Source organism: Oncorhynchus clarkii, chromosome 4 (assembly GCF_045791955.1).
Source record: "Oncorhynchus clarkii lewisi isolate Uvic-CL-2024 chromosome 4, UVic_Ocla_1.0, whole genome shotgun sequence".
NCBI lineage: Eukaryota > Metazoa > Chordata > Actinopteri > Salmoniformes > Salmonidae > Oncorhynchus > Oncorhynchus clarkii.
Window position 1 is genome coordinate 6858673 of NC_092150.1, and position 10495 is coordinate 6869167.

At 45.0% G+C, this 10495-nt stretch overlaps 1 protein-coding gene across 1 annotated transcript; it reads right to left on the minus strand.

Annotated features, from left to right (window-relative positions):
• Window positions 1-785: 785 nt before the first annotated feature.
• Window positions 786-9561, minus strand: LOC139407543 (guanine nucleotide binding protein (G protein), beta 5a). Its single transcript, XM_071151363.1, has 11 exons — window positions 9357-9561; window positions 8186-8322; window positions 7787-7828; window positions 6786-6862; window positions 5774-5906; window positions 5000-5143; window positions 4439-4530; window positions 4236-4284; window positions 3978-4074; window positions 3565-3731; window positions 786-1129 (listed from the first exon to the last, which is right to left on the minus strand). Exons 1-11 carry the CDS (start codon window positions 9490-9492, stop codon window positions 1118-1120), a joined length of 1086 nt encoding a protein of 361 aa, XP_071007464.1. The 5' UTR covers window positions 9493-9561; the 3' UTR covers window positions 786-1117.
• Window positions 9562-10495: the final 934 nt, after the last annotated feature.

The window sequence follows — 10495 nt, forward strand, 5'->3', positions numbered from 1 at the left end:
ATGTGAACATCATGTTAGCTAGGCGTTAGCTAGTGTCTGTCATGTGAACAACATGTTATCTAGTGTCTGTCATGTGAACATCATGTTAGCTAGGCGTTATCTAGTGTCTGTCATGTGAACATCATGTTATCTAGTGTCTGTCATGTGAACATCATGTTAGCTAGGTGTTAGCTAGTGTCTGTCATGTGAACATCATGTTAGCTAGGTGTTAGCAAGTGTCTGTCATGTGAACATCATGTTATCTAGTGTCTGTCATCTGAGCATCATGTTAGTGTAATCGTTACCCATCGCGCCACAAAAGCTGCGGCCCTTGCAGAGCAAGGGGAACAACTACTTCTAGGTCTCAGAGCGAGTGACGTCACCGACTGAAACACTATTAGCGTGCACCACCGCTAACTAGCTAGCCATTTCACATCGGCCACATTAGCTAGGTGTTATCTAGTGTCTGTCATCTGAGCATCATGTTAGCTAGGTAGTTTATTAGGCTACAGATTAAATAAATTAACTTCACTGTCTCGTGAAAGTGCACGGTGAGGAGCTTGATGCTACTTTCCAATAAATATCGAGGGTCTTATTCTGGTGACATGATGATATGTTAAAATATTCTCGCTCTTATCCATAATAATCTCATCCCGTAAACTAGCCTAACCGCACTGTATCCGCGATCAGTTGGCTGGAGCGCCTGTGCCATTACCAAAGGAGACACATTTGCTATTTAACACAATAGTTTCAGTTGTTGTTGTAACAAAACAAACCAGTAGAGTTGAAAATAAGACGGAAACACATTGAACTGTAGATTTTATTTATTCAGTACATGAAAACTTAAGCTAAAAAGTACATAGTGTGCACTACGTCATCACGCACTAATTTATTTTATTTTTTATCCACAAGTCAATTTGGCGGAAACGCCCCCTGGTGGGGAAAATTGGTATATTTTCTTCATGCGAATTTTTAGAATATTCGCATTGAAAAATCTGTCGCCATAGTTTATGACGTCTATGATTGTACTCAAGCAGAGTGGAACATGTCTGTCACTTATGTACAACTGGCTCGATCTATCTACCACGGAATTCACTTTTCACCGTTTTTTTCCCCTCTTCTGTCATTTTCGTCTTCTTTAAGCCCAGATCTAAAATTGAAAAATAGAAATAGAAAATTACTGAAATGTTTTTTAAAAAATGGACAATTATATAAATTATGGACCAAAAGTAATAAATGATGTTGTTCTAATGAAATAGAATGAAGAGGGCACGGGCATCAGTGAAAGACAAGAAGAAGAAGAAGAAACTAGGATAAGACAGACAGTAGCAGGTGTTACAGGTTCTAGGTTGGTTAGCATGTTAGCTTTAGCACACTGATTGGAGTCACCTCGTTAGTCAGGATGTGTTTCACCTGTGCTGGCCCAGAGAGTGATCTCGTTAGTCAGGATGAGTTTCACCTGTGCTGGAACCAGCTGGTCGTTAGGACCCGCTGGCCCAGTGCGTCAGCTAGAGAGGATATGTTGGTAAAGCTACACCCTCACATTAGCGCTTCCACTTTAGTTAGCCAAAAATAGTTTTGTTTTTTCCCCTTGTTTGTTTGGCTCCATATTCATTTTACTCCCTATCCTAAATTGGAGTTGGTTCGCTTTCCTTTAGTTTTACCTCTGAGGTAAATGTTGTGAGAATTCATTGTGTGTGTCTCTTATAACCCTTCTTATTAGTTGCTTGCCAACTTTCGGTGGGTGTCTTTCAGAACCCCTTTTGAAATCTATTTCTGTTTTAGATGTGAAAGTGACTTTCTGTGAATGTGCAACATTTTGTGTGTGGTCCTTTTGGGAATGTAACCCAGGTGATAACCCCTATCCCTCACCCTGAGAGTGTGGTCCCATGACCCTGAGCAGAAGGTCGTTCCGTCAGGAGACAGGTGCAGAGTGGTGTGGGGGGGGTACCGGTACAGAGTCAATGTGGAGGCTATATACAGGGGTACCGGTACAGAGTCAATGTGGAGGCTATATACAGGGGGGTACCGGTACAGAGTCAATGTGGAGGCTATATACAGGGGGGTACCGGTACAGAGTCAATGTGGAGGCTTTATACAGGGGGGTACCGGTACAGAGTCAATGTGGAGGCTATATACAGGGGTACCGGTACAGAGTCAATGTGGAGGCTATATACAGACCGTACAGAGTCAATGTGGAGGCTATATACAGGGGTACCGGTACAGAGTCAATGTGGAGGCTTTATACAGGGGGGTACCGGTACAGAGTCAATGTGGAGGCTAGGCTACAGAGTCAATGTGGAGGCTTTATACAGGGGGGTACCGGTACAGAGTACAGGGGTACCGGTACAGAGTCAATGTGGAGGCTATATACAGGGGGTACCAGTACAGAGTCAGTGGAGTATATACAATGTGGAGGCTATATACAGGGGGTACCAGTACAGAGTCAATGTGGAGGCTATATACAGGGGGTACTGGTACAGAGTCAATGTGGAGGCTATATACAGGGGGTACCGGTACAGAGTCAATGTGGAGGCTATATACAGGGGGTACCGGTACACTATATACAGAGTATATACAGGGGTATGTGGAGGCTATATACAGGGGGAGGCTACCGGTACAGAGTCAATGTGGAGGCTATATACAGGGGGTACTGGTACAGAGTCAATGTGGAGGCTATATACAGGGTGGAGGCTACAGGGGGGTACCGGTACGGTACAGAGTCAATGTGGAGGCTATATACAGGGGGTACCGGTACAGAGTACAATGTGGAGGCTATATACAGGGGGGTACCGGTACAGAGTCAATGTGGAGGCTATATACAGGGGGGGGTACCGGTACCGGTACAGAGTCAATGTGGAGGCTATATACAGGGGTACCGGTACAGAGTCAATGTGGAGGCTATATACAGGGGGGTACCGGTACAGAGTCAATGTGGAGGCTATATACAGGGGGGTACCGGTACAGAGTCAATGTGGAGGCTTTATACAGGGGGGTACCGGTACAGAGTCAATGTGGAGGCTATATACAGGGGTACCGGTACAGAGTCAATGTGGAGGCTATATACAGGGGGGTACCGGTACAGAGTCAATGTGGAGGCTATATACAGGGGTACCGGTACAGAGTCAATGTGGAGGCTTTATACAGGGGGGTACCGGTACAGAGTCAATGTGGAGGCTATATACAGGGGTACCGGTACAGAGTCAATGTGGAGGCTATATACAGGGGGTACCAGTACAGAGTCAATGTGGAGGCTATATACAGGGGGTACTGGTACAGAGTCAATGTGGAGGCTATATACAGGGGGGTACCGGTACAGAGTCAATGTGGAGGCTATATACAGGGGGTACCGGTACAGAGTCAATGTGGAGGCTATATACAGGGGGGTACCGGTACAGAGTCAATGTGGAGGCTATATACAGGGGGTACTGGTACAGAGTCAATGTGGAGGCTATATACAGGGGGTACCGGTACAGAGTCAATGTGGAGGCTATATACAGGGGGTACTGGTACAGAGTCAATGTGCAACATTTTGTGTGTGGTCCTTTTGGGAAGGTAACCCAGGTGATAACCCCTATCCCTCACCCTGAGAGTGTGGTCCCATGACCCCGAGCAGAAGGCCGTTCCGTCAGGAGACAGGCGCAGAGTGCTGACACGGTTCTCGTGTCCAAACAGGATGGACACCCTCGTCCCCTTCAAGACATCCCACACGTTGATGGTGTAGTCGTTGTAGCCACCGAACAGTAGCCGGCCTGGAGAATGAAAAGCACGTCCTCTTTCAACCAATAGAAACGTAACACATCATTTTTGATGACAAGGTTCATGTGAAAGCAAGCTATTCTTATTCAACAGCAAATAACATGAATTTAATTTAGTGCAAATCATTATGGGTTTAATTAGTGAAATTGATCAGTGAAATCATATGTTTTATGTGGTGAGTAGAATAAGGGCTTTATTCGCTATGGATTGACTCGATCCCTGAGGGTATTGCGTCTTACCACTGAGAGAGAAGTCAACACTGGAGGCACCAAATATGATGCTCTCTTTGGAATAAATGGCCACTTCTCTGTCTGCCCTCAGGTCATAGAGACGACACTGAAACAAACAATGCTTGTTAATGTTTAGATTTATTTTCTTTTTTTTCCGCAAATGGGGTAAATTATTATTATTATTTTCTACAAAGAAATGACTTCATGAACTTTGACATAGAAAGGCAACATGTGATCAAGCAGTAAATTATATGGATGATGCCTTACTGTAGCGTCATCGGAGCCTGAAGCAAATGCATCTCCACTGGGGTAGTACCTGATGCCAAGGAAGGAGACAAACGCCAGGTAATATAAGAAACCCAAGCAAACGGGAGGGTAGAGTACTCCTACTTAACATTTAATACATGTCACTGTCAGTGTTGACAAGTGGTATAAGTCGCTTTGAATAAAGTCATATCTTGTGACCTCACCTGACGCTGTTGATGTCTGATTCGTGGGTTTCGAAGGACTGGATGCACTGGCCTGAGCGCATGTCCCATACATTGGCCTTCTTGTCACAGCCCTGCATGAGACACACATAAGAGGATTCTGGATTCACACATTAATGCTGACCTTTTTTTGACAGGTCGCCCTCACAAAAGAGGGTTTAACCTCAAGGGCATTTCGGGGTTAAATAAAAGTAGAAAATAATCAACATTATGTAAAATGCAACACAGTCTCTCTGCAGTCTGGACCACACATGCCCCCTAGAGGCAAGGGAGGGAATCTCAAGCCCGCCACTATTTCATCACTATGGTGCACTTCCATCTGTTTCCGCTTATCATTTAAAATCTCTTGAAATAAAATAAAATACAAATTTGAAAGGAATGTTGTATGTTACAGTAGGACTGTATGTTTTTTGTATATATATATTTTTTTAAGTGAAAAGAGGAGGGAGAAAGAAGGCTTATAGGAGCAGTCATGCTGGGGGGGTTTTTTCTCACAATTTCTCATTGTGAGACTAAGTGAAATACTACTAGTTGTCTCCTCACTCCAGAGACGAAGGTGTTGCCGGTCTCAGAAGGAGCTAGGTCGAGACATAGAACATCGGCGGCGTGTCCATGGAAACTCTGTAACAGCTGACCACTCTCCACATCCCATAATGCACAGGTTCCGTCTCCGCTCGACGTCAGGATCTGGAAGACAAGGGGTTCGTCACAAACTGCATCTTGGGATCGCAACACAATACTAACTGCCACTGAGTCACCCATTGAATGTCAATGAAAATTAGACTTAAGGTTAGGATTCACCCCATAAATCTACATCCAGGACTGGTTTCACAAACCCTATATTAGTCTAATTTCAGGACTAAAAATAATTGTCACTGCAGGTTCTATATTGAATACGTCAGGGAAAACGGCTCCCAGAGAGCAAAGTACAACCACACTACTACCAATAGCAGGGTCAGAGTGAAACCATTGTTCAGAATTCAGAATTCTCTGACACGGACCCATAAATAGAAGAGTCTTGGCCGAGGCTAAAGCATGTGACTAACTATATCCAATGGGGAACATTTGACTGTTGTGAATTATTAAACAAGCGTAGAAGTTCTTTCCAAGTACAGTACAGTATGACAGGCTGTGATTTCCCATAATTTATTTGCTATAGGAAAGTCAACTGATTTAGCAGTAATCAAGTAATTCAATGAGTTATAGATAGGAACGAATACAGAAACCTTGATAAAGACGATAACAAAATATACAAATGTACAACAAATAATCATTACATCAGACGAAGGAAGAAGATGAAGAGGTGTCTCGTCTAACCTGCATGTCTGAGTTGGTGAAGCTACAGGCAGATAAGTAGTTGGTGTGCATGGCGACAGACTTCTTCTTCGCTGCCAGGTTCTCATTCTTGTCCAAGGACAGAGGGTACACAGAGCACTTGTTGTCCAGACCACTGAAATCCAATCAATCGATCAATCAAATGTTTATTTATAACGTCTTTAACATCAACAGTTGTGTGTTACAGTAACCGGGCATAGACCCCAAAGGGGAGGAGAAGCACAGTGGCACAGTGGAGAAACAGAGCGTCTGGGTGGAGTACAGGGACTTACCCACAGGCTACTGCACACCCAGGAGTACAGGGACTTACCCACAGGCTACTGCACACCCAGGAGTACAGGGACTTACCCACAGGCTACTGCACACCCAGGAGTACAGGGACTTACCCACAGGATACTGCACACCCAGGAGTATAGGGACTTACCTACAGGATACTGCACATCCAGGAGTATAGGGACTTACCCACAGGATACTGCACACCCAGGAGTACAGGGACTTACCCACAGGATACTGCACACCCAGGAGTACAGGGACTTACCCACAGGATACTGCACACCCAGGAGTACAGGGACTTACCCACAGGATACTGCACACCCAGGAGTACAGGGACTTACCCACAGGATACTGCACACCCAGGAGTACAGGGACTTACCTACAGGATACTGCACACCCAGGAGTATAGGGACTTACCCACAGGCTACTGCACACCCAGGAGTACAGGGACTTACCCACAGGATACTGCACACCCAGGAGTACAGGGACTTACCTACAGGATACTGCACACCCAGGAGTATAGGGACTTACCCACAGGCTACTGCACACCCAGGAGTACAGGGACTTACCCACAGGATACTGCACACCCAGGAGTACAGGGACTTACCTACAGGATACTGCACACCCAGGAGTATAGGGACTTACCCACAGGCTACTGCACACCCAGGAGTACAGGGACTTACCCACAGGATACTGCACACCCAGGAGTACAGGGACTTACCCACAGGCTACTGCACATCCAGAGGGGGCGTAGGCACAGGCCATCACCCAGGTGCACGGCATGGTCACCGCGTGCTCCTAGAGGACACAACATTATAAAGGTACAATCAGCAATATAACATCATGGTCACCGCGTGCTCCTAGAAAACAATTGGCGTGTTTGAGGGCATAAGTATTCATCAAGGCGACGAGGCGCCGAATTTCTGATCTTGATCACACAATAGTTATTTTGTATGCAAGGTGATTTGATCAGTGATTCTGCACAACTGCAATGTTATCCATCTCAAATACACGAGGGAGACTTCAACACCATGACATCATCAAACTCAGTGGGGAAACTTCCTGCTTACAGAAATAAGCAACCACAACAACAACAACAGAATTCAAATCCGCCAAGGAAATATTGTGTCTTCTTATTCCCAATGTTGGCACGCTTCTAAGGAAAGGCTTAAAATAAAACTTGCTATGAAAACTAATGTCTGCGGCCCAGACGGCAACCAATAACTAATGTGCTTCCGGGACTGTGTTTGTTGTGTAATTGTGAGATGCAGGACTCCCTCGCAAAAGAGACCTTGGTTTAAATGGGATTCAAAGGTCAAATAAATACAAATACAGTGCACTACTTTTGACTAGGGTCAATAGGGCACTAGTCAAAAAGTAGTGCACTATGTAGGGAATAGGGCGCCATTGGGAACGTACACTAAATATCAGCTCAAAGAACTACAGAAGTCTTAAGTGAAAACCAGTCAATTTTATAGCCTTTATTTTATTTTTTACCTTTATTTAACTAGTCAAGTCAGTTAAGAACAAATTCTTATTTTGACGGCCTAGGAACAGTGGGTTAACTGCCTGTTCAGTGGCAGAACGACAGATTTGTACCTTGTCAGCTCGGGGATTTGAACTTGCAACCTTCCGGTTACTAGTCCAAAGCTACCCAGGCTACCCTGCCGCCCCAGGCTACCCTGCCGTACTGTTTGTGGAGGGAGAAGAAAGATTCCCTACCTTGTTAGTGGTGAAGGCATCCCATACAATCACTTTCCCATCCTGAAGATAAGTTAAGAGGGGAAAAACATTAGAAGTAGCACACAAGCGTAAGATTCTCTACATTTCCGACAAAATATGGCATTCATTTGATAACCACTGAAAGCAGTGCATATTAGCTGAAACAACAACCCCCCCCCCAAAAAAAAAAAAATTACAATATTTCAGCGCTATGGACCATAAGTATATCAAGGGAGATGACTGGCATGAATGCATCTGTTTAGGAGGAACCTCAAATTCCCTGATGACAAGCTTACAATCCATTTCAGCACCATGGACAGTGACCGCCTGGAGTGACGACTGGCATGAACGCATCTGTTTAGGACTTCAGGAAAATTGTACATATAATCCAACACTCACCTGTGATGAGCTGACGATCCTCCTCTTGTCCTTACACCAGTCCATGCAGAGAACTTTGTTGCCATGTCCCTTCAGAGTACGCCGGGTCTTCATGATAAACTGGCCCAGTCCATCCACCTTCTCTGCCACCTGGTGTACTGTAGTAGGGACCAAGATCCTATGTTACTGTACTGTAGTAGGGACCAAGATCCTATGTTACTGTACTGTAGTAGGGACCAAGATCCTATGTTACTGTACTGTAGTAGGGACCAAGATCCTAGGTTAGTGTACTGTAGTAGGAAGTAGGGACCAAGATCCTAGGTTAGTGTACTGTAGTAGGGAGTAGGGACCAAGATCCTACGTTAGTGTACTTTAATAGGGACCAAGGTCCTATGTTAGTGTACTGTTGTAGGGACCAAGATCCTACGTTAGTGGACTGTAGTAGGGACCAAGATCCTACGTTAGTGGACTGTAGTAGGGATTAGGGACCAAGATCCTAGGTTAGTGTACTGTAGTAGGGACCAAGATCCTACGTTGGTGTACTGTAATAGGGACCAAGATCCTACGTTAGTGTACTGTAGTAGGGACCAAGATCCTACGTTAGTGTACTGTAGTAGGGCCTGTGGTTACCATAATCCATCTCATCGTGTTGGGGATGAACGTGCAGTAAACGGTTAGAGATGTTACATTAATCTCTCTGATCTCACCCAGATCGACCAGCCAAGCATAAATCACGGATGAATATGAATAATGGTACAAACCGCCATCTGGGCTAGGCTATAATAAAACGGTGCTTTTCAGTGTCAATGGCAAATACAAGGAGAAATTTCAACCACAGCCTAGACTATATGTGTAATTGTAGATGGAAATAGACACATAGCCATTCTATGCATCTTGTCATCTGAACAAATCCGACAAGTACAAAAAATAAAACATGGACGAGCAAATGGCTACAAATAAACCATTTACAAATTATGCAAAAAATAATGCATTTTCTTCAAATGACCGATTCAATGCACTGTGGCCTAATAATAGCAATATGACACATTTACAATATATATCTATTATATATATATTCTAATATTATGGTCGTGTTTACATGTGTCATGCAATCCTATTTGGAAGGCAGATTATGTTTTCATTCGCGGGGCCTTCCCTTCCCCTCTCCTCTTTCATTTTCAGCACCACTCACGTTCGACATCGTGCAGTTTCGCTCTTTCGTCCTCCAGCTTCGTTTTCAACGTATCCGATTCTGCTTTTAGGTTAGTGAGAGTCTCATTCGGTTGAACCTCCTGTGTAGCCATTTCAGGGTTTATGGAAAATCTCATATATTCCCGTTGTCAGAGCAGCGTCGGGGCGGCAAAAAGGCTCTTTGCAAACTGAAGGCTCGCAGCTGATTCAGCTGTCATGACGTCAGATAAAAGATGATCTCTCAGTTTTCTATTAGGGAAGCTGCCTCTAGTAGGGAAGCTGCCTCTAGTAGGGAAGCTGCCTCTAGTAGGGAAGCTGCCTCTAGTAGGGAAGCTGCCTCTATTAGGGAAGCTGCCTCCAGTAGGGAAGCTGTCTCTAGTAGGGAAGCTGTCTCCTGTAGGGAAGCTGCCTCTAGTAGGGAAGCTGCCTCTAGTAGGGAAGCTGCCTCTAGTAGGGAAGCTGCCTCTAGTAGGGAAGCTGCCTCTAGTAGTAGGGAAGCTGCCTCTAGTAGGGAAGCTGCCTCTAGTAGGGAAGCTGTCTCCAGTAGGGAAGCTGCCTCTAGTAGTAGGGAAGTTGTCTCTAGTAGGGAAGCTGCCTCTAGTAGGGAAGCTGTCTCCAGTAGGGAAGCTGCCTCTAGTAGGGAAGCTGTCTCCAGTAGGGAAGCTGCCTCTAGTAGTAGGGAAGTTGTCTCTAGTAGGGAAGCTGCCTCTATTAGGGAAGCTGTCTCCAGTAGGGAAGCTGCCTCTATTAGGGAAGCTGCCTCTAGTAGGGAAGCTGCCTCTAGTAGTAGGGAAGCTGCCTCTAGTAGTAGGGAAGCTGCCTCTAGTAGGGAAGCTGCCACTGGCAGTGGTGCTAGATCCTCCACTGCTCCAATAGCTACGATACATTTATTAAACAGCCATGACCATTAATGTTGTGAATGAAGTAACAAAAAAAAAAAGAAGTTTGGACTAAACCTGGTTCTACTGTATCAGAAAGAGATTTGGACTAAACCTGGTCCTACTGTATCAAATAGACGTTTGGACTAACCCTGGTCCTACTGTATCAAAGAGAGGTTTGGACTAACCCTGGTCCTACTGTATCAAAGAGAGGTTTGGACTAACCCTGGTCCTACTGTATCAGAAAGAGGTTTGGACTAAC

What these genes read in the sequence shown, in the direction of transcription:
- LOC139407543 (XM_071151363.1), bottom strand. Translation starts at nt 9,492, where the DNA reads ATGAGATTTTCCATAAACCCTGAAATGGCTACACAGGAGGTTCAACCG. An exon ending in TCACCAACTCAGACATGCAG is followed by an intron (nt 5,144 to 5,773) that starts GTTAGACGAGAC and finishes CTTGTCTTCCAG; the next exon opens with ATCCTGACGTCGAGCGGAGA. An exon ending in CAGGCTCCGATGACGCTACA is followed by an intron (nt 4,075 to 4,235) that starts GTAAGGCATCAT and finishes TGTTTGTTTCAG; the next exon opens with TGTCGTCTCTATGACCTGAG.